The sequence below is a fragment of the Symphalangus syndactylus genome, chromosome 11, assembly GCF_028878055.3.
Source record: "Symphalangus syndactylus isolate Jambi chromosome 11, NHGRI_mSymSyn1-v2.1_pri, whole genome shotgun sequence".
Classification (NCBI taxonomy): domain Eukaryota; kingdom Metazoa; phylum Chordata; class Mammalia; order Primates; family Hylobatidae; genus Symphalangus; species Symphalangus syndactylus.
The window spans coordinates 59,680,655-59,705,108 of NC_072433.2; the positions used below are offsets into that span (position 1 = coordinate 59,680,655).

Sequence of the window (24,454 nt, forward strand, 5' to 3'; positions counted from 1 at the left end):
ACCAACTGGCAGGATGCTGGTTCTTTCCACTAAGATGAGAAGAAGCGGAGGAGGAGCAAGTTTGGAAGCATGGGGAAGAGGGTGGGCAGAGATGACCGGTGTGATTTCAGGCATGTTGAGATCCCCTCTTCCCCACAGCAGCTTAAAACTTCAAGGTTTATTTCTCCCTCATGGGGTGCATAGTCCACTGTTACCATTTAGGAACCATGGCTAACAAAGCATCCACCATTTTCTCTTTATTTATGTTTTGAAAATCGAGGTGGGCACCGCAAAGTGCACCAATCTCACGCGCACAGTTCTGTAGATTTTGACAGATGCGCACATCCATGTAACCCAAACCCCATACAAGACGCGGAACATTTCCATCACCCTCCAAAAGTTCCTAGTCTACCCCCGCCCACTAAGGCAATCTCTGTTCCGGTTTCTATCCCATAGTTCAGTTTTGTCTGTTCTTGAATTTCATCTGAACGGCATTGTAGAGTGTGTACTCTTGTGCCTGGCTTCTTTCACTCATCAAAATGTTCTTGAAATGCATCCATGTTTTTGCATAAATCGGTAATTTGTCTCTTTGTATTGCTGAATGGCACTCATTGTTGATGTTTATCCCGTCTCCTGTGTGCAGGCATTGGAGTTGTTTCCCCTTTCGGCCTACTAACAACGCTGCTGTGAATATACTTGGTCAGTTTACTTTGCAGTAAGATATGCTGAGGTTTAACCCAAGTGTAAATACCCAGTAAGCAGTTGTATATGTGGGTTTGGGGCTTGGGCAAAGATATCCGGACTGGAGATAGAGATTTGGGGTGTAGAGGCAATGAGGGGGTAGTTAAAACTACAAGGTCATCTTATTTGCAATGGAGACTGCAAACAAAAGAGCCAGCGTAGGACAGAAGCCGTCTCGCCTTTCTTGGGCTGTGTCCTCACACCCTCCTAAATCATCACCCCCAAGCTGGCCTGACCCAAACACATTCCCTCCTCCCCTCCCCACTCCACCACCCCATCACCTTATCACCGTGCGTCCCGCCTTCTTTGAATCCTGGCTCAGGACCCATCTGATTCACACTCTCCATTCTCCAGACTGTGAAGATCCAAGTCCTGCCTGTCCCAGTTCCCATTTCCCATTCTGGGAACTTTCCCATCCACCTGCGGGTCCCAGCACACTCTCCTCATGAAACGTGAGCATGGACCTCAAACTTCCTGATTTCTTCATTTGACTTTGCTTAGTGGACAGATAAGGACTTTTTTGGGGGGTGTGGAGGGGGGTTGATTTTTTCCTTGTCCTTCAAGGAGCAGCTAACAGCCTCATCCCTCAGCACTAGAAACTCCCTTCTCTCCTTTGAATCTGGGGCTGGCAGCCCTCTTTCCTCCCTCCCTCCCAGCTTGCTTTTATAACTTTTCCCGTGAGCATGTTAATTTCACTTCTAGAATCTAGATCAGAAGTCTAATAACCCTGGGAAAAAAAAGAAGTCTGATAACACTGTTGGTCTGGTCTGCACAGCGTTTGTTGTCATTTTAATATTTAATTAGTTGCCAACTGTTGAAAATTTGGAGATATGAAAACCCAGATCCCCAGCTTCTTTTGAAGAAGGGGATCTGCTAACACTGGGTGATGCCAAGCTCTTTCACCTTCTTGTTGTTATTTGCCTGGCTCCTGAAAACACCTGGGTTTGTGGCCCCTACTCAGTGAGCCTTCAGAGGACAGGAGCCCTGTCCTTTGTCCTTTGAAATATCCCATTGTTCCAAGGAGACAATGCCCAGCACGCACTGCATCAAAGAGCTAACATTTTAAAATTGAGGCACAAATTAAACTCGTCCTTTATCTTGCTGTGTGGGAAGTGCTTTCAGAAACAGGAATACGCTAATGGTTGCCTTTTCATGTCTGCGATTTAGAGCCCTAGAACTCAACGCTAAGAGAGAAAGCAAATAGCATTTCTGAGCAAAGAGCCAAGCCACCTTCCAGACAGCATGAGGGGACAGTGGAGAAGCCCTGGCAGCCAGGCTCTGGGCTCCACTCCCAATGATGAATGCCTGTCCTGGCTAAAACTGCAGATTCCTCTGCCACTCCACCCCTACAAGGAACTACTACAAGCACTCCCAGCGACCCAGCAGTGGGGCAAGGACCTCTGTAGGCTAGGAGTCCCTGTAGATTCTCCCTAACCTCCAAGCAGCCCTTCCAAAGCCCAGAAAGAGGATGTTCTGAGCTTTATTTATCCTGAAGGGGGAGCCGATAATTGTAACAACCACCATGATGCTAGCATCTAACATCTGGATGTGTATGACATGTGAGACACTCTGCTAAATGCATTACCTCATTCAATCCTCACATAACCTCATGAGGTAAGAAGTGCTATAATTCCCCATTTTACAGGTAGGGAATCAGAAGCTCAGAGAGACAAAGCAACTTGCTTATAGCTGCTCAGCAAGGGGGTGCCAGAATTGGGATTCAAATCTAGGCAGTCTGGCTCTCAAGCAATCACACTTAACCATTAGGCTACACTGCACAGATACAATCACTAGTGTTCTTCCAAGACACCACCAGCATGCTGCTCTCTACACCTGGGGCTGCTAACAGCAAACACCTGAGATTCTTTGCCTGTAGCTTATTTTCTGGTTGTAGGAGCAGGCACAGCACACAAGGCACATTGAAAGTGCCGGTGAGTGGATTTCCCTGGGAGCAGCCCTTAGCCTGCAACGGAAGTGGAGCCGACGGATAACCCCTCAGCTTCCTGTCCCTTGATTGGGAAATTCTGAGGCATGCATTCTGCGCTGACTTGAGAGTTCTCCAACAGGGTTAAACCCTAGCTGCCCACAGCAGTAGCCTGCTTGATAATACTTACTTTCCTGGTTTCCCACCTTTTCTGGCAATGCTTCCTTATTAACTTATGGTGCTTCCAGGATCATCTCTCAAATTAAGTACTTGCACTTGAATCCTTATAGTCTGTTTCTGGGAAAACTCAAACCCAGGACAATGACTGGCTCTGGGAGCTTGAAAAGTTACTTAAACCTCTGTGGGCTTCAGTTTCTTCATTTGTAAAAGTAAAATGGCGTGATAATAGTACCTACCATTCTAGGTTGTTGTAAGGATTAAATTACCTGAGTTAATATTTGCAAAGCACTTAGAATCATAAATGGCACACAGTAAGCACTTTGTTATATAAATAAATTTTAAGACTCTGAGAAATCCCACTGTGCGCCATCCAAAATGGAGTCTTCTTTTCCCAAGCCCACGGTCGACTGAAAGCCCCCTATGCAAACAGAGCCAGCTCTGATGTTCTGAAGTATACCACATGTGGTAACTGCACCAAGCTCACACTACCATGAAATTCTATTACCCCAATTCTAGCAGCTTGATTTTACTGTCACTCAGAATTCCTCCAGATAAGAGGCTTGAAAGTAATTTCTGAGTCATTCCGGGTGCTAATTGGTTATCACCCAGGGATTACATTTCTCACGTTCAAGGTCAACTGAAATTCCTCTGTGAGCCTGAGAACAATTTTCGGTCTGTTGGAAACATTTTTTTTAATCAACAACTACAGTATGGAGCGATTATAATTCAGGCATAAACAAGCATTTGCAGGCTCTTGCTAGAAATAAAGGGACACAATTTCTTGCATGCGGATAAAACAGTCCCCTATTCCAAGCCAATTACTGGTCCAGACAAATGTTCTGTTTGTGTAGTAAATCTTTTCCTTGGTGTTCTGAAATGTCACCCCAGCTGCCCCAGGACAGAAAAAATCATTTTGCAAAACTGAGACTTGGTTGTATACAAGAAAATACTGGCCTTGTGTTTTTCACTCGTAATAGTATATTTCTATAACAGCAGCAAATGGATACCACTTCATCAGCAAGTTGGGGGAAAGAGATGGAAAGTGTTCTCTGGAAGGACTGCCTTCCTGTCTTAATTTTTATCAAACAGCATCCAGTTTTTAGTTCTACTTGGAGGGAAGGTTCTTTTATCAGTTCACTTGGGCTTGAGTCCGAGACTTTGGGAACGAGCCTCTGTTATCAAGGTCACTGGAGAATGACTGATAAGCTCAAGGCCAATGTGTCTGTTCCACTTGTTTCCAGGACGGGAGGACCCCACTGGGTCAGAACTATCACTATCTTCCAGCACGTGGGGTGGGCACAGGCTCAAGACAAGGAATTTGGCGATATGTAAGTGCTATTTCTTTTTTTATTTTTTAAAATATATATATTTTTTAATAATAGAGGCACGGTCACTATGTTGCCTAGGCTGGTCTCGAACTCCTGGGCTCAAGCAATCCTCCTGCCTCAGCCTCCCAAAGTGCTGGGATTATAGGCATGAGCCACCGTGCCTGGCCCCTAAGTGCTATTTCTATCAAGTTGAGGCGAGAACAAACTTGATAGCTTGTTTCTTTCAACAAACAAACTTGTCCTTTATCTTGCTGTGTACGATGTGCCTTCAGAAACAGGAATACACTCACTAATGGTTGCCTTTTCATGTCTGCAATTTAGAGCCCTAGAACTCAAAGCCCCGTAACCAAACAGAGGCAACCAACTCTGACGTACTGAAATATACCACGTGTGGTAACTGGGCTCTTGGGATAAATGCTAAAATCCTTGGGATATCACGCCTGCAATCCCAGCACTTTGGGAGGCCGAGGCGGGCAGATCACGAGGTCAGAAGATCAAGACCATCCTGGCTAACATGGTGAAACCCCGTCTCTACTAAAAATACAAAAAATTAGCCTGGCGTGGTGGCAGGCGCCTGTAGTCCCAGCTACTCGGGAGGCTGAGCCAGGAGAATGGCATGAACCCAGGAGGCGGAGCTTGCAGTGAGCCGAGATCCTTGGGATAAATACTCTTGGGATAAGTGCTCTTGGGTAAATGCTCTTGGGATAAATGCTAAAATCCTTGGGATAAACACTCTTGGGATAAATGCTAAAATCCTTGGGATAAATAATCTTGGGATAAATGCTAAAATCCTTGGGATAAATACTCTTGGGATAAGTGCTCTTGGGTAAATGCTCTTGGGATAAATGCTAAAATCCTTGGGATAAACACTCTTGGGATAAATGCTAAAATCCTTGGGATAAATAATCTTGGGATAAATGTTAAAATCCTTGGGATAAATACTCTTGGGATAAATGCTCTTGGGTAAATGCTCTTGAGATAAATGCTAAAATCCTTGGGATAAACACTCTTGGGATAAATGCTAAAATCCTTGGGATGAATACTCTTGGGATAAACACTCTTGGGTAAACGCTCTTGGGATAAATGCTAAAATCCTTGGGATAACTACTCTTGGGATACATGCTAAAATCCTTGGGATAAATACTCTTGGGATAAATGCTAAAATCCTTGTCAAGGCCAGCACAGCCCTGTGTACTCTGACTCACGCCTACTTCCCCAGCCTTTCCTTGGACTCTCTTTGGCTTTCTCCACTCTATCCAGGCTAGTCTTCTTTCAGTCTCACATGGTTGCTATTTAACCCCCAACCACAGGGCCTTTGCACATGCTGTTTGCAGAACAGAATACATTTTCCCCTCTTTTTACATGGTAAATTTCCATTGCTGTTTCCTCCCTGACACCTCCCCATCCTCTCAAACTATGTGACATTTCTCTTGTACATGTTCTCAAGGTACCTGATCTCTCTTTCCCAGGACTTTACATGGTCTTTACATGTTTTTTTATTTGCGTGTGTCATTATTTGATGAATAACAATAATAAAAATTCATTTAATTTTAGCTATGCTATTATATACATTTTTGGGGAGTTAGTAGGCCATCATGGCTTATCTAGAATTGATCATCTCCCACCAGACTCAGTGTATTGAGTTTGTGGGAACAAAATAATGTGTTTTCCCTCAGGAAACTACTAAAATCACTCAATGCACATATAATGTAAGTATTCAAACCTATCTTCCCCCAAACATTTTCTTTGTAAAGCAAAGATGTGTCCTATACACCTGCTGCTCTTAGGTAGCTGAAAACGGTGTTTATTTGTCCCCATAGAAGAAAAGGGGTTTATCTCAGGTAGGAGCAGAGCCAGCAATGTGACTCAAGGTCACAGTCAAGGGCTTTCCATTTGATAAAACTATTCTCTGGGAAGATCTACCCCCAGGGTATTTCATGAAGTCATTAGCACAATCAATTCCATTCGTTAACTATATAGCACCATTCTGCCAATAGAGCCAATCCAGATTCCATCCATCAGCAAGCCTAGTTGACTCAGCTTCCAAAATGTATCACTTCTCTACTTTTTTTTTTTTTTTTGAGATAAAGTCTCAGTCTGTTGCCCAGGCTGCAGTGAGCCAAGATCGCACCGCTGCACTGCAGCCTGGACAACAGAGCATTACTGATCATGCAGTGGCACGATCTTGGCTCACTGCAGCCTCTGCCACTCAAAGAAATTCTTGTGCCTCAGCCTCCCAAGTAGCTGGAGTAGCTGGTATTACATGCATGCACCACCATGCCTGGCTAATTTTTTTGTATTTTTAGTAGAGACAGGGTTTAACCATATTGGCCAGGCTGGTCTCGAACTCCTGACCTCAAGCGATCTGCCTGACTCAGCTTCCCAAAGTGCTGGGATTACAGGCGTGAGCCACCGCATCCGGCCCTCTGTCTACTTCTTTCATTCACCATGACTACCATTCCAGTCCAAGTCACCATCAAAATGGTGGGCAGTGAATGAGCACTTTTGAAGAAATTTCTAAGCCTGGATGTAGACAGGGAAGCAGGAATAACTTCATAAGGCAAGGGCATTTAATTGGGGTCTTGAAGGATTAATCAGAGTTTTCTAGGAGATAAAACAACCTTGCAAAGGCTCAGAGTCATGAAAAGTCTTGGTAGGAACCATGCCATAAACAGGAAAATCAGCAGAGCAACAAACCTAACTGGTTCCCACTGATGAAAGAAAGGAGATGAAGAAAGAAGAGAGAGAGAAGAGAGAGGAAGAGAGAGAGAAAGGGGAGAAAGAATGAATAGAGAGAGGAAGGAGGAAGAAAAGAAAGAAAGGAAAAAGAAAGAACAAAAGAACGAAAGAAAGGAAGGAAGGAAGGAAGGAAGGAAGGAAGGAAGGAAGAAAGAAAGAAAGAAAGAAAGAAAGAAAGAAAGAAAGAAAGGAAGGAAAGGAGGGAGGGAGGGAGGAAGGAAGGAAGGAAAGAAGGAAGGGAGCAAAGGAAGGAAGGAGGAAAGGAAGAAGGAAGGAGAGAGAAAGAAAGGAAGGACAGAGAGAGAAAGAAAAGAAAGAATGAGAGGGAAAGAGAAAGAGAGAGGAAGGAAGGCAGGAAGGAAGGAAGGAAAAAAACGAAGAAAAGAGGGGGAGAAAGCAAGCAAGCAAGAAAGAATGCAAGAAAGTGAGCAAGCAAGAAAGCAAGTGACAAAGCAAGAAAGCAAGCAAGAAAGAAAGAAAGAAAGGAGAAAGAAGGAAAGAAAAGAGAGAGGGAGGAAGAAGGAAGGAAGGAGAGAAAAAATAAAAAAAGAATAAGAGAGAAAGAAAGAAAGGAGAGAGAAGAAGGAAGGAAAAAAGAAAGAGAAAAAAGAAGAGAGAAAGAAAAGAAACCTCACCTCAAATTTCTGCCGCAGTTCTTCATTGGCCTCACTTCCTTCCGGTGGCACAGGCACATTGAAGTACTCGCCTTCCTCCTGGCTCAGTAACTTAAACCTGAAGGGAGACAAGGGGGTGGGACACATTTCATGACTCTACTCGGTATCATTTTATTGATCAGGATATGAAAAGGAGGCCTATATAAAGCTCTACTTGAAAAAATGTATGTTGAGGGTTTTTTGGTTTGTTTTGGTTTGTTTTTCAGTATGTTGGATGGGGGTAGTGTGCGTGGTACACTACCAGGTACACTATGTATTTTTGTAACTCTTCCATGGACAGCAGAAAAAAAATGTTATCATGTGTACATACGAGGCAAAGTTCTCACTCTCTCGATATACACACTTACACAGTTTTCTTAGTTATATCGTTAAATTACTGTATGTGTTTACCTACTTTTTGTCCATTAAGTAGTTTCTTATTCTGAAAGAATGCTATGAAGATCCCTCATCGTAAATTTCTTGTTGTTGTTGTTGTTGTTGCTTTTAGAGATAGGGTCTCACTCTGTCACCCAGGCTGGAGTGCAATAGTGCAATCATAGCTCCCTGAAGCCTCAAGCTCCTGGGTTCAAGCGATCCTCCTGCCTCAGCTTCCTGAGTAGCTGGGGACTATAGGCATGTGCCACCACGCCCAGCTAATTAAACAAAAAAATCTTTTTTTGTAGAGATGGGAGCTGGCTATGTTGCCCAGACTAGTCTTAAATTCCTGACCTCAAGTGATCTTCTCACCCTATCCTCCCAAATTGCAACCCCCACTGCCTGGCTATAAATACATTCTTGTCATGCTCTTCCAGCATTTCTACTTTTCATCCTACACAGGGTGCATAGGGTGCCACTTTGCCATCCTGGCACTCAACTGCATTTAGGTGACCATGGACTTAACTTCATATGCTATTTTCTCTGCAAAAGTTTTCCCAAAATGTGCTGTAGTCAGCCTTTTGAGAAACGGCATCCCTTAGTGGTTAAGTGCACAAGCCCTGGAGTCAAACCATGTCTGGGTGCAAATCTCATCTCATAACCTTAGACAGGCTGGTTAGCCTCTCTGGGCCTCTGTTTTTCTCATCTATAAATTGGAATACAAATTCCTTTTTCATAGAATTCTTGTGAAATTGAAATGTAATGATGCATGTAAAATGATAAGCACAGAATTTGGCATTCAGCAAGTGTTCAATTAGTGGCATCATCATGATTATTATTACTGTGACTAATGTCATTATTATTATTTTAGAGACAGGGTCTTGTTCTGTCACCAAGGCTGGAGTGCAGCAGCACAACCATAGCTCACTGCAGCCTTGACCTCCTGGGCTCAAACAACCCTCCTGCCTCAGCTTTCAACTAGTTGAGACTAAAGGCACATGCCACTACACCTGGCTGTTGTTTTTATTTTTTATTTTTTATTTTTTTTCTTTTCTGGCAGAGATAGGGTCTTGCTATGTTGCTCAGGCCAGTCTTGAACTCCTGGGCTCAAGCAATCCTCCTGCCTCAGCATCCCAAGTAGCTGAGATTATAGGCACATCCCACCATGCCCAGCTACTACTAATATAATAATAAACATGGGAGCTTCAGTTTGTTTCTTGACCAAAAAGATTTTTTCAGCTAGTAAGAGGATGAGATGAGTGTGAGGAAGGAAAAGGGACATTCTAAAAGCATTTGAATCAGTGGGAAAGAAAAAAGACCCCAAACTCCTTGCTCTCAAAGATCATTCCTAACCAAAGTTTAAAATTTTCATCACAATGTTTTCTCTCCATTCATGAATCTTGTTACACAGCTTCCAAAAATGGGCTAGGTGATTCAAAGCAGAGAAGACAATTTCAGCCTCTACGCCTCCACATTTAATATTCCAAATTTTCTTCCAAAATTCCACAGAAATTACCAAAAGAAATACAAAAACAAGAGAGCATCTGTATCTTTGCTGGAAATCGAGAAGGGTGCTATCCACACAGCAGGGACTTCCAGGGATTCCTACAAATTAAAGTAATAGAAAGAAAACAGAGCTATGTTGGGTAAACTTTAACTTTATCCATTCAGATACTACCCTTGTGGATTTTGCTAGATTTGTATATCAGCGTTGAAATATCTGTTTTACTTTTTTAATAATAAATTTAATTTTAAAGGACACTTTTTATTTCTTCCTTGGAAGGAAATTCAAAATCACTTGTTACAAATAGAAAATAATTGTTAAAAACAAAACAAAACAAAGATAAACACGTCATCATAGTGGCTCACGTCTGTAATCCTAGCACTTAGAGAGGCTAAGGAAGGAAGATCACCTGAGGCCAGGAGTCCAACAGCCTGGGCAACATAGCGAGACCCTGTCTCTACAAACAAATAAAAAAATTTAGCTAGGTATGGTGGCGCATGCCAGTAGTCCCAGCTACTTGAGAGGCTGAGGCAGGAGAATTGCTCGAGTCCAGAAGGTCAAGCCTGCAGTGAGCTATTATTGCACCACTGCACTCCAGCCTGGGTGACAAAGCAAGATCCTGTCTCTCAAAAAAAAAAAAAAAAAAAAAAAAAGGCTGGGCATAGTGGCTTATGCCTATAATCCTAGTACTTTGGGAGGCCAAGGTGGGCAGATCACCAGGTCAGGAGATTGAGACAACCTGGCCAACATGGTGAAACGACGTCTCTACTAAAACTATAAAAAAATTAGGTGGGCATGGTGGCACGCGCCTGTAGTCCCAGCTATTCGGGAGGCTGAGGCAGGAGAATCGCTTCAACCCAGGAGGCGAAGGTTGCAGTGAACTGAGATTGCTCCACTGCACTCCAGCCTAGGCAACAGAGCGAGACTCCGTCTCAAAAAAAAAAAAAAAAAGATAAACAAATGGAAATCAAGGAAATCAAGGTCATGCTTGTGCAAGTAGATGGTGTTGCTCACTAAAGGCTCTCAATCTAAAGCCTGCCCCTGCCCCCTTTTTAATGGGAGATCAGCAAAGAGCAAGTGTTAGAGTGTTAATGATATATCAGAGACCTCTGAGATTTTCTCTTTGCCATAATTTGAAGAACTGAAAGAACACTGACAAAAGAATTGCTTTCTTGGGGCACAATTCAATATTATTTATGCCCTGACTGTGAACCCTCTAGAGTATTTGGGGTCTCACACTTGGAAAAATACAGATAAAGGGGAATTGACCAGCTGTCATCCGTAAAAGGTGCCCCAATAGAGGCCAATAATGACCCTGGCTGAGACCATCAAGAACTGGGTGAGGGTTGCCGATTCCCATTCATACGCAAGAGGAGAGATGTCAGTGCCTGGAGCAGCGGGCAGGGTCATGGTGCCACAGTGTGTGTTCACGGTGGCCAGTACGCCACAGAGTGAAGGACGCTGCCACTACTGCTTCCAAATAGGACACGTGTGCCCCCTCAGAGAGGAGCAGGACCCCTTCTGACTTTGAGATGCACAGAACCAACGTGAGGAAGATGGGCTCTCCATCTGGCACGAGAGCTGCCTGCTATGCACCTGTCTCCACTGTAGCCCCACCCAAATGTCAGGAACAGGACTCCCGATCTGACAAAACAGAATTCCAAAAAATACAAGACTCCTGTCTCCTTTTATCCAGGTATGAAATGTTAGAACAAGGACACATCATTTCTGTGCTCACCCTTCTATAAGGATGGTCAAATAAGCACAATAGGATGTGTGAAAAATTTAGTCATTTAAATAGAAAGAAACAATGCAGAATCAAAGTAACTCCCATGAAATAAAACTGCTGCCAAAAGAGAGAACATTCTAGAAACTACCTAATTCATATTTTCAATGAGATTCAAGAGGTTGGTGCATCTGTGAAAAGGGAACAAATATGAGAGTGGGAAAGACTACTTTCAGAAGAAAAGTAAAATCGCTGAATTAAAAAATTAATTTGAGACAGTGAACACAGCATGGATAATTCAGATAACAGTCAATGAAAAGAAAAACTTGAGAAATGTTTCTGGCAATTGGCTTGATATCTATCATATTAGATTGGAGTTGAACCGAATGCTTTATATACCATAAGAAAAATGCATATTACCAAAATTAATTTACAACATGAAAAGGAGGAGGAACGTTGCAACACACAAATGTCAGAAAAGACATATTAATATTCTTCTCATATAAAAAGTTCTTACAAGTCAATAAGAAAAAGGCAAAAGGACATAGTCATATATAAATATAAACAAATGGCAACATGCAAATGAAAACGTTCAACATAATTTCTAATACAATATGTGTATAATCTTTGTATTATATCTTTGAAATTTATAGCACTGGATGTTAATGTTAATAAACTGAAAAGTTTCATACAAGATTGATAAGACTGTAAATTGATTTTTAAAATTGTAGGACATTTTGGCAAACACTTTAATAATGCATATATGCTTAAAGCCATCAATTCCAGGCTTAGAAATTTATTAGGAAATTATTAAAGCTGGGCACAAAAGTTTTGCCACAATTATGTTTATTGCAGGTTATTTTTAGGTGAAAAATGCAAGGTACCAAATAGTATGCACAGTAAGATTTCATTTTTGTTTCACTCTCTCTATATATAGGGTCAATAGTGGTTATGGACACTGGGAATCTGGGGTCTCTGAAATTCTCTGATTTCTTATATTTTTCTAATAATTATTCAATTAACAATAATGACTAACACTTACTGAGTGCTGTTTAGCAGACATTGGGCACCTCACTTATATTAACTAATTTGATACTGCAACAATCCTGTGACATAATTACGACTATTATCTCCAAATGAGGAAACACAGCACAGAGAAGCTAAGCAACTTGCCAAGGGTACACAGCTAGGAAGTGGTACAGTAGAAATTCTAACCCAGGAACTCTGATTCCAAAGCATTAGTTTTTTGGTTTTTTGGTTTTTTTGGTAATAAGACCAAAATGTGATTATTAATAACAACAAAAAGTTTTTTTAAAAAATGTAATATAACACTGATTTGAGATAATAGTTATCTGTTCAGAAGGAGATACAAAAAAAGAATGAAATAGGAAAGAAAAAGAAAACTTTAGAAACAGAAACACCATAAGAAACATGGCAATTACAGCTATAAACATTAAAACATTTTCCTATGGAAAAAAGATCTTCAGATTCAGGATTATAAATCATCCTACTATAAAGGCACATGCACATGCATGTTTACTGCAGCACTAGTTACAATAGCAAAGACTTGGAACCAACCCAAATGCCCATCAATGATAGACTGGATAAATAAAATGTGGCACATATACACCATGGAATACTATGCAGCCATAAAAAGGATGAGTTCATGTCCTTTGCAGGGATATGGATGAAGCTGGAAACCATCATTCTCAGCAAACTAACACAGAAACAGAAAGCCAAACACTGCATGTTCTCACTCATAAGTTGAACAATGAGAACACATGGATACAAGGAAGGGAATATCACACACTAGGGCCTGTTAGGGGGTGGGGGGCAAGGGGAGGGAGAGCATTAAGACAAATACCTAATGCATGCAGGGCTTAAAATCTAGATGACAGGCACAGCAAACCACCATGGCATATGTATACCTATGTAACAAACCTGCATGTTCTGCACATGTATCCCAGAACTTAAAGTAAAATTAAAAAAAAAAAAAAAAAAAAAGAAAAGGCCGGGCATGGCAGCTCATGCCTGTAACCCCAGCACCACTTTGGGAAGCCAAGGTGGGCAGATCTGAGGTCAGGAGTTCGAGACCAGCCTGGCCAACATGGTGAAACCCTATCTGTACTAAAAATACAAAAATTAGATGGGTGTGGTGGCCCATGCCTGTAATCCCAGCTACTCAGGAGGCTGAGGCAGAAAAATCACTTGAATCCAGGAGGCAGAGGTTGCAGTGAGCTGAGATTGCGCCACTGCACTCCAGCCTGGGCGATAGAGTGAGACTCTGTCTCGAAAAGAAAAAAAAAAATCCAACAACGTGCCACTTGTTACACAGGACCAAAGGACTTAGAAAAATTAGACATAAAAGAATGGGAAAGGACCTACTAGGGAAAAGCGATCGACCACACCACAACCAGAGGACACATGCAAAGGTCAGTTTGATCTCATTAATTCCTTGGCTCCCCATCTTCTTCAGAGTAGAAAACAAAGTCCTGACAAGGCCCACAGGATCCGCCAACCCTCTCCTCATATCCTCCCAGACCTAATCCTCCTCCACTCTCCCCTCATGGATCCAGCTCCAGCTACACGAGCCTCCTTATTGCTCTTCCAACTTGCAGGGTGCACTCCTGCCTCAGGGCCCTTGTGCGTGCTGTCCTCTCTGCCTAAGACAACCTCTCCCTAAGATATTCACACAGCTCACTCCTCACCTGCTTTAGATCTTTGCTCTATGTTACCTTTTCAGTGAGTCCTTTCCTGAGTTCCCTATAAAATCTGAATGTCCCCACTCCCCAAGATTCCTTGTCCCCATTTCTTGTTTACTTTTCTCTATGGCACTTATCAGCCTCAAACATGCCATGTTTTACTACTTATTTTTGTTCATTTACAATTGTTTATTTTTCTTCAACTAGAAAGAAAACTCCATGAGGCCACGGAGTCTTGTCTGTTTTGTTCATTAGTGTCTCTTCAGCACAGCAGGTGCTCACTGTGTATATTCAATGAATGAATGAATGAATGCCAGCAACAAAGTAAAATTATAGAGAAAACGCATTAGCTGCAACAAAGATAACTTCATGTCAATATAATAAGACTTGTAGAGTTATGTGGTTAATAATATTGCCATATACAGATAAGGCAAAAACTCCTAGAAATAAAAAGAATGTTTGTGAATCATTTTGCCTGAAGAAACTTAATAAGCGCCACACATTTAGCTCAAGCAAACAAAAGGACAATATGAAGATATAAAAGATCTGGACCTTGGCTGGGCGTGGTGGCTCATACCTGTAATCCCAGCACTTTGGGAGGCCAAGGCAGGCGGATCACCTGAGGTTGGGAGTTCGTGACCAGCCTGACCAACATGGCGAAAGGCCGTCTCTACTAAAAATACAAAATTAGCTGAGCATGGTGGCACATGCCTGTAATCCCAGCTATTCAGGAGGCTGAGGTCAGAGAATCACTTGAACCCGGAAGGCGGAGGTTGTGGTGAGCTGAGATCACGCCATCACACTCTAGCCTGGGCAACAAGAGCAAAACTCCGCCTCAGAAAAAAAAAAAGATCTGGAGCTTATAATACTTTGGAATGAATAAATGTATACCCTATACTCATGGACATAAAGATGACAACAACAGACACTAGGGACCATAGAGGGGAGAGGAGAGGGGAGGACAAGGGTTGAAAAACTAACTGTTGGGTACTATGCTCAGTACCTGGGTGACGGAATCATTCATACCCCAAACCTCAACATCATGCAATATACCCAGGTAACAAATCTGTACATGTATCCCATGAATCTAAAATAAAAGTTGAAAAAAGGTTTATTCTTTCTCCACAAAAAAGTATACTCTACAAATAGTTAATATAATCTTTTTCTTGCAAGTCCACAGAACTTTTAACAACATTGAACAAATAATAAGCTATGCTGAAAGAAAAGGAAAGAAAATAGGAGGAAAAAAGAAAAGTGCACAGGCCATATTCTCTAACTTGAAAGCACTAAAACAGTAACTTAACATTAATAATAAAAAATTTAAACAAAAATCTAATTCTAGGGGTTAAAAAAATGCCTAAATTAAAGCATGTTAGAAAAGAAACTAAAAACTCAACTGCAGGCCCTCAAGGAAGTCGCAAAAGCCAGAACGTTAGCATATCAAAACTTAGAGGAAACATTTATTCCCTTAAATGCTTGTTCATTATTTTTGGCCAGGTGCAGTGGTTCACATCTGTAATCCCAACACTTTGGGAGGCTGAAGTGAGAGGATGACCTGAGGTCAGGAGTTTGAGACCAGCCTGGCCAACATGGTGAAACCTTGTCTCTACTAAAAATACAAAAATTATCCGGGTGTGGTGGCAGGCACTTGTAATCCCAGCTACTCAAGAGGCTGAGACGGGAGAGTCACTTGAACCTGCAGAGATTGTGCCACTGCACTCCAGCCTGGGCATCAGAGCAAGACTCCGTCTCAAAACAAAAAACAAACAAACAAAAAAGCTATTTATTATTTTTAAAGAGTAGAGTCAGGCAAAAGAAGAAAAATAAATTAGTAAAATGTTCAACTGAAAGTCAAAGCCAAACACAAAATAAACCTACAGAAAAGGAGAAAACAAACAAAATTGATACATAAATCCCAGAGTTCATTCCTTGAAGAAAATAAATAAGTAAATAAAACAGATGAACGTCTGGAAAATCAAGGGGAAAGAAAGGCGACAGTATAAATAAACAAAATTAGAAACAAAGAGGAGGATTTGACAACAGATACAGGGCAGTTGGCCAAGAGGCAGACAGGGGGCCTGGGGCTAGTGCACCACATCTGGGAGCTTCCACAGCTGCATCTGTTGTTTCTGCCACACGATCTTCAATTACAGCACAACAGAAGAGTTAGTGGAGCCCACCCCCTTCTAAGTGATGAAACTGAGTTTCAGAAAGGGTGTGAGACTTACTCAAGATCACATAGTGTTCAAAGAATCCCAGGGGCAAGAATCCAAATGTCTAGGATCTGGTCCGTTTAGAGTCAAGACAGCATCGCAAATGTCTTGGCCGTAAATCTGAAGAGGACTTTTATCTGCAAAATCTGCAGAGGGCTTTTATTTTGGAAAAGTTCCCTTCCAACTATTATGTCATCAACTTCACAGCTATCCTAAGTGGTGGATGGAGGATAGGGGGTGTTGTAATCAATCTGATGGGTGGCATACCTCCTGTGAAGGCTGTAGTACAGAGAGGTGAAGTGGCTCACCTGAGGTCACAAAGCATCCATCCAGTCAGGAAAGCCAAAATAAAATCCGAGCTGTCTACCCTCTAGCCTTCCACCTAACTGTGTATCAGGAGGCAGAATGGGATTTGTATATGCTTAGGCTCTGGCATCATAGAAACCTGGACCTGAACCCAGCACCGTTGCTTACAAGCTGTGTGTCCCTAATACACTGCTGAACTATTCTGATCCTTGGAAATGATGCTCTACCTGGAATAACTGGAGAATTAAATGATCACCTAAGTGTAAATGCAGTAATATTTTGGGCTTACTCCTGATACACTATCCCTATTCTTAAGCCATTCTTTTTCTTCCCTGCTTTCTGCCTTAGGGGAGTAGACAAGGCAGGCACTAGCCCAGGAAAAAGGATATGGCATGTGTGGGAGTTAAACCACTTTTGCAAAAATTATGACAGTAAGAGAAATATGACATAGAAAAGTTATGTCAGTGTAAGAAATCGGACCTAACTAACTCCATCTGCTTCTAATCTCCAAACTGTCCTTGTCCATTCCTGGGCCTAGGCCAAGCTAACTATGCGAAGAATTTAGTTTGAGTTCAACTTCATTTTTTATTTGTATTTGTTTCTTTATTTACTTTGAGACAGGGTCTTTCTCTGTTGCCTAGGCTGGAGTGCGATGGCACAATCACAGCTCATTGCAGCCTCAACCTCCTGGGCCCAAGTGATCCTCCCACCTCAGGCTCCTGAGTAGCTGGGAGCACAGGTGCATGCTGCCATGCCTGGCTAAATTTTTGGTTGAGACAGGATCTCACTGTGTTGCCCACGCTGGTCTCTAACTCCCAAACTGAAGCAATCCTCCCACCTTGGCACTCCCAAAGTGCTGGGATTACAGATATGAGCCACCACACCTGGCCATTAGTTTAACTTTAAAACAAAGACGATAACAGCTCATTCCCAAAACTAACCGTCTCCTTGCTTGAGGACTAAAACTGCCTTTGTAAAACTAACATATTAGCCACAAAGTTAGAATTCTGGCTCCAGAGACATGTAGCCAGAGGTCACAAGATTCATGATCTCCCCAATTGCTCCTATAATGAAATCACTATTATAGACCTAAAATTGGTGTTTGAAATATTTTCCAGACTCTGCATTCTGATGGACCAGCTGGTGCAACCCAGACCGGGAATCCATACAACGAAACTGGCTTACCTGGTCTTGTGATCCTCACCCAGGAACTGACTCAGCATGAGAAGACAGCTTTGACCCCCTATGATTTCACTCTCAACCCACCAATCAGCATTCCCCATTCCCTAGCCCCCCTTCTCACTAAACTATCCTTGAAAAACCCTAGTCTTTGAATTTTGGAGGAGGCTGATTTGAGTAATAAACTCCCATCCTTCCGCTTGGCTGGCACTGTGTTTATTAAACTCTTTCTCTGCTGAAATATTGCCGTCTCAGTGAATCAGCTCTAGATGAACTCATTGGGTGATTACAGGAGAATCCCCTCCCTTTGGGGCTTGGAGAACCTTGGGAAGAAGAAAGGACAGGTGGTGGGGAGAGGTGGGTTTCCCTCCTCCTCGGCTGGAACGCTGGCTAGAGACCTATCCATGCACCAGGCAACATCATTCCAGCAGCAGCAGAAGGAGCAGAAAAGACTTCTCTGAGGGAGGACTCAGGCAGACTCCTGGCCCTCCCTGAACCAGGCCCAGCAGTGGCCTATGAGTGGGACAGAGAGGGTGCTGCATGGAGGGAACTCACAAGGAAAAGCAACAGGCCAGGATCTCCAGCACAAAGCCAGAACGATGCCCCAAAGCTGGGTGGGACCAGTCCCACTTCAGTGAGCGCTGGTTTAGGAATGTAGGCTAAAAATAAAACCTTAAGGCCCCCCGCTGACAGAACAGACTCCCCTCCTCGGCCAAGAGGATCTAAGAAAAATCTTAAAAACGGAATTCTCAGCCATGAGAGAAAAGAGATTGGACACATCTCGTTATACCCCCTCTCTTTTGGAGTTTAGATACAACAATAGACTGACATGAATGTTAAAGTAGAGCTTATAAGACTGACAAAACAGACTCTTTGTGGCAATAAAATACCAGATTATAAACAGGACTAAGGCCAGGCCAGGCAAAGGTGAAGTCACACCAAAGATGAAGCCACACTGCAGGCAAGCCATCTTGCTGCACAGCATCCTCAACATAAAACATTCCTTTTTTTTTTTTCTTTTGAGATGGAGTCTCACTCTATCACCCAGGCTGGAGTGCAGTGGCAGGATCTCAGCTCACTGAGACCTCCGCCTCCCACATCAAGCGATTCTCCTGGTCAGCCTCTAGAGTAGCTGAGATTACAGGCATGTGCCACCACACCTTGCTAATTTTTTGCATTTTTAGTAGAGACAGGGTTTCACCACGTTGGCCAGGCTGGTCTCGAACTCCTGACGTCAAATGATTCACCTGGCTCGGCCTCCCAAAGTGCTGGGATTGCAGGCATGAGCCACTGTGCTCGGCCAACATAAAATATTTCTTTCTGCTAACTCCAAGTTTTAGCAAAGCCTTACTCTAACCAACTGCAAATTAAAGAATCTCCTATAACCCATAAGCCCCATTTAAAGCTATCCTGCCTTTTGGGCCCAAACCAATGTATAATCTCCATGTATTGATTTATGTCTTTGCCTGTAACTTCTGCCTCCCCAGAATGTGTAAAATCAAACTGTAATCTAACCACCTCAGGACCGCTTATTCAAAGCTTCTTGGGTTTGTGTTTCCCCAGGCCACAGTCACTTATACTGACTCAGAATAAACTTCTTTAAAATATTTTACAGAGCTTGGTTTTGCTGTTAACAGGGACCAGTCAGAAAAGTGAAACAGTGAAGCTCAGAAAGTACCACATACAGCATATAGAGTTCCTTCTCCTCGGGCACCAGGAGCTCACAAAAGTGCATGAGAAAGTCTAAGTCCATTATAGAAAAGAAAGAAGCTTTATTTTTTCTGCACACCTGATCAGCGCTGTGTAAAAGTGTGACTCCACGACATCTGGAAAAGCTCGACCCAGAGCCTGGCATCTATTAAGAGTCAATGAGTAGTAGCTATTGTTATTATAATTATTATGTTTCCTCCTGTCACACTGATACCCCCTGAGGATCACGCATTCTTTCTCTTTAACCTCTTTAAGTTTGATTTAAAATGAGAATGAAACACCCACTGTGAGTAACTGATGTAGACCCTGCAAAGTCAAGTCATTTGTATGTTAGGGAAAAATATCCAAAGCTTGGGGGAAAAAGAAAACCAAAAAGATGACCGTGTGAACTTTTAATGTCATGCTAGAGCATTTTCTAATTAGCTATTTCTTTCCTCACAGTAATATTACTTTATTTAGTTTATTATTCGCCATCAAGTCAGCCCCAGATGGCATCCCTAGTCTGCAAAGATACATGTTAACTTTTAGAAAACTGAGGTGAAATCTTTGCCCAGGCTGGAGTGCAGTGGCACAATCTCAGCTCACTGCAACCCCTGCCTCCTGGGTTCAAGCGATTCTTCTGCCTCAGCCTCCCGAGTAGCTGAGAATATAGGCACCTGCCACCACGCCCAGCTAATTTTTGTATTTTTAGTAGAGACCCGGTTTCATTATGTTGGCCAGGCTGGTCTCAAACTCCTGACCTCAGGTGATCCGCCCACCTCAGCCTCCGGAAGTGTTGGGATTACAGGTGTGAGCCACCATGCCTGGCCAAAATCTTTTTTTTTTTTCATTCTAGTAGATAACCCCAAAGCTTATGATTCTATTGTCCTGTTTATCAGTTTTATATTTAACTGAACAAAGTTATTTCAGCATATCTTTTTCTACTGACTACACGAACATCAGTTTATCAAACCTTCTGTGGAATCATTCATTCATCCTGCTGCTTTTCTCCTTAGTGAGCTAAGGAAATCTTTGGCCAATGCCCATTAATGCCCATTATCTATCTTATGAGAACTATGTTTTTAACCATTTGTGAATTGTGCTTTAACACAACTCTTTTGGGGTACATTCTGTAAACCCAAAACAAAATTCTAAGCCTCCTAGCCATGTAAATGGACCCCTTCTGTCAGCCAAGGGCATTCCAAAGTTAACCTGAAAAACTGTTTCAGGCCATGATGAGAAGGGAGAGTCGGACATGATGTCTCATTATATCCCCTTCCTTTTGGAATTCAGGAAAAGCCAACCAGTATTAACATCAACATAGACCTTAAGTCTGACAAGAAACAATTACAATCTAGTCTCTCTGAAGCCTGCTACCTGGAGGCTTCATCTTCATGATAAAACTTTGGTCTCCACAACTCCTTATGTAACCCAGACATTCCTTTCTATTGATAACAGCTCATTCAACCAATTGCCAATGAGAAAATTGTAAAATCTACCTGTGACCTGGAAGCACCTCCCCGTCCCACTTTGAGTTGTCCTGCCTTTCCAGATTGAACCAATGTAAATCTCACATGTATTGATTGATGTCTTATGTCTCCCTAAAATGTATAAAAGCAAGTTGTACCCCATCCACCTTGGGCCCATGTCATCAGGATCTCCTGAGTCTGTGTCACTGGCACATCCTTAACCTTGGCAAAATAAACTTTCTAAATTGATTGAAATCTGTCTCAGATACTTTTGGGTTCAAAACTCTCAGCTCCTGTCTTCTTCACATCTTCCATCATGTTGTCATTGATTTGTCATTTGCATAATTCCTTGTTCAATGTTTATCTCCCCACCCCACCCTCTGCCATAAGCTAAGCTCCATGAAGTCATATCTGTCTTATACCTCCATGTGTTTCTAGTGACCAGCACCTACTGGACACTCAATATGCGTTTCAAGAAAAGCCTAAGATAGGCTGGGCGCAGTGGCTCACGCCTGCAACCCCAGCACTTTGGGAGGCCAAGGCAGGCAGATCACAAGGTCAGGAGATTGAGACCATCCTGGCTAACATGGTGAAACCCTATCTCTACTAAAAATACAAAAAAATTAGCCAGGCGTGTTGGCGGGCACTTGTAGTCCCAGCTACTCGGGAGGCTGAGGCAGGAGAATTGCTTGAACCCGGGAGGCAGAGGTTGCAGTGAGCTGAGATCATGCCACTGCACTCCAGCCTGGGCGACAGAGCAAGACTCCATCTCAAAAAAAAAAAAAAAAAAAGAAAGAAAAGAAAAGAAAAAAAAAGCCTAAGATGAAATTTGGAACCAAGACAAGGAAGTCATAAGGTGAACAATGGAAAGGAAAGGTGTGTGTGGTCCAAATGACTACATCTTTTTCTGCTAAACCAGTTTGATTTTTATTTTCTTTCACTTGAAGCTGAAAAAGTCCTGAACGAGACAATTCAGATATGAGACAATTTATCTTAAAGAAGTAATAGCAGCCCAATTGCCACTTCTTTCAAAGTTATAGTGCCAGGCTGAGCTATTTCTTCTGACTCCTTGACTCAGTTAACTGTGAAACGGTTGCCAAGGGGGCTTACCCAGCCTCTCTGTTGGTAATATTGGAGGATATATATTTTTTTATTTTTCTGCCATAGGAAGGGAGCAAAATAAAATCTTCAGGACAAAGGAGACATAGCAGCTGACTACGAAAACAACACCCCAGTACATCTGTGGTCTGTGGCCAGCCTTGCTAAGGACCCCCAAGGAAGCGGCAGCTTCTCAGACACAATCTGACAGTGGGTTGCTCATATCTTTTAGGTGAAGTGTACAAGCCACTCTAGTGTGCACGGAGCCAGTCATGAAACTGTCTTTGCAGAAATTGTAACAGGGAGAAAATGATGATGTCAGTGAAAGAGATTTGATCTAACCAACCCCCATCTTGCCTTTAACCTCCAAACTGCCCTTACTCTTTCCTGGGCTTGGGCCAAGTTACTTTTGGGACAAATTTAGTGTTTATTTTATTTTATTTTATTTATTTTATTTTATTTTATTTTGAGATGGAGTCTTGCTCTGTCACCCAGGCTGGAGTGCAGTGGCATGATCTCGGCTCACTGCAACCTCTGCCTCCCTGGTTCAAGTGATCCTCACATGCCATCACGCCCAGCTAATTTTTGTATTTTTAGTACAGACAGAGTTTCACCATGTTGGCCAGGATGCTCTCAAGCTCCTGACCTCGTGATCCACCCACCTCGGCCTCCCAAAGTGCTGGGAATACAGGGGTGAGCCACCGCGCCCGGCCTAGTGTATATTTTAAATAATAATAGCCCTTGCCCCAAACTAAACTACCTTCATAAAGCTATTGAGAGACCACCAGGTTAGGAAGAGAGGAGCCTGAATTCTGCTAAGGGTAGACATAAAGGATTACCAGCCATTACTCCAGAGGTCACAAAATTTGCAACTTTCCCAATGACTCCCGCAGATAAGATCACTTAGATGACCGGCTTTTTGAGATGTCTCTTTAGGTTTTTTTGCATTTCTGGTAACCAATGGCTCCACCCCAACCAGACCGCCAACCTAACTTTGAAAGAAATTTGGTGTATATTTTAAATGATAACAGCCCTTTCCCAAAACTAAACTGCCTTTGTAAATGAAATCTTGCCAAGTTAGGGAATGAAGGGAGCCTGAATTCTGCTAAGATGTAGACATGGATTATTATCAGCCTTTATCCCAGAGCTCACAACACTTCCAACTTCCCCAGTTACTCCTGCAGATAACATCACTACGGTAGAACCTGAGATTGGCCTTTTGAGATGTCTTTTCAGGCTTTTGCCTTTCTGACAACCAGACTGCCCCACCTGGACCTGCCAACTAGTCCTGTGGCCCCACCCAGAAGTGGACTCAGTGCACGAGGACCATTTTTCACACCCCTATTACTGCATCCCCAAACAGTCAGCAGCACCCATTCCCTAGCCACCCTACTCCTTGCCAAACTATGTTTGAAAAGCCCTAGCTTCCAAATTTTCAGGGACGCTGATTTGAGTCATAAAAAAACTCTGTTCTCCCATTTAGCTGGCTCTACGTGTGTAAAACTGTTTCCCCATTGCAATTCTCCCGTCTTGATAAATTGGCTCTGTCTGGGCAGCAGGCACAAAGAAGCCACTGGGCAGTTACAGCCTCATCATGTAGCTTAGTAAAGTGGCCCAGATGTAATAAAATAGGGAGTGGTGAGGACGGTGACAAATAGAAAATCCATGTCCTGTCTAAAGGGGGCATTAACTATTCAACTGCTCTCATTTGTTGCCTTCTAGCCCCAGATTTTTAAAATACTAGAACTAATTCCCTCCCTCCCCCATCCCTCTTTCCCTTCCTCCCTTCCTTCCTTCCTTCCTTCCTTCCTTCCTTCCTTCCTTCCTTCCTTCCCTCCTTCTTTCCTTCCTTCCCTCCTTCCTTCTCTCTCTGTCTCTCTTTCTTTCTTTTTTCTCACTCTGTCACCCAGGCTGGAGTGCAGTGGCTCAATCTCTGACCACCTTGCTCACTGCAACCTCTACCTCCACGGTTCAAGTGATCCTCCCATGTCAGCCTCCCGAGTAGCTGGAACTACAGGCACACACCACCATGCCCAGCTAATTTTTCATGTTTTTGGTAGAGATGGGGTTTCACCATGTTGCCCAGACTGGTCTTAAACTACTGAGCTCAAGTGATCCACCTGCCTCAGCCTCCCAGAGTGCTGGGACTACAGGTGTGAGACACCAGGCCTGGCCTCTTTCTTTTTTGTTTTTAGTACAAGGACCAAACAAAGCATATCTGCGAGGCAGATCCAATCAACCAGACTTCACTTTGGGACTCTGTTTTAGTATTTCAATTTTTGGAGAAAAAGGAAAACATACTTGACCCCGTGTTTGTTGGAGCAAGCTGTATGGTAGCTTTCAAAGCAAAATCTTACTTACCAGCCATCAACACTGGCTTTCTGAAGTTCAGAAATCCCAAAGGATAAAGATCCCATGAAGTCATTCCTGCTGGTCAAATCCCAATCCCAAATCTCTACTGACAGTCTTCTGTCTTTGTCCGATTCTTTCAGCTGACTGCATAGAGAAAAAGAAAAGACATCAGTGGAGGTTGTAGTAATTTCTCAAGCAGAAGAACTGTACAACAGGACAAGACCTGGAGGTAGAAATTTTTAAAGACTACAAGCTGCTGAAAGAAACATATTCAGTTTCCATCCCAGGCTAGTTCTC

The 24,454-nt window shown here is 42.8% G+C and overlaps 1 protein-coding gene across 4 annotated transcripts in view; it reads right to left on the minus strand.

The window, feature by feature from the left end:
* PRKCB (protein kinase C beta) overlaps positions 1–24,454 on the minus strand; it is a 387,670-nt gene that overhangs the window by 100,597 nt on the left and 262,619 nt on the right. For all 4 annotated transcript variants that reach the window (XM_055232747.2, XM_055232748.2, XM_055232749.2 and 1 more), the window contains 2 exons: positions 24,167–24,301; positions 7,527–7,623 (listed from right to left, as the gene is read on the minus strand). In XM_055232747.2, the coding sequence (XP_055088722.1) occupies positions 7,527–7,623; positions 24,167–24,301 (232 nt within the window). The remainder of the gene's footprint in view (positions 1–7,526; positions 7,624–24,166; positions 24,302–24,454) is intronic.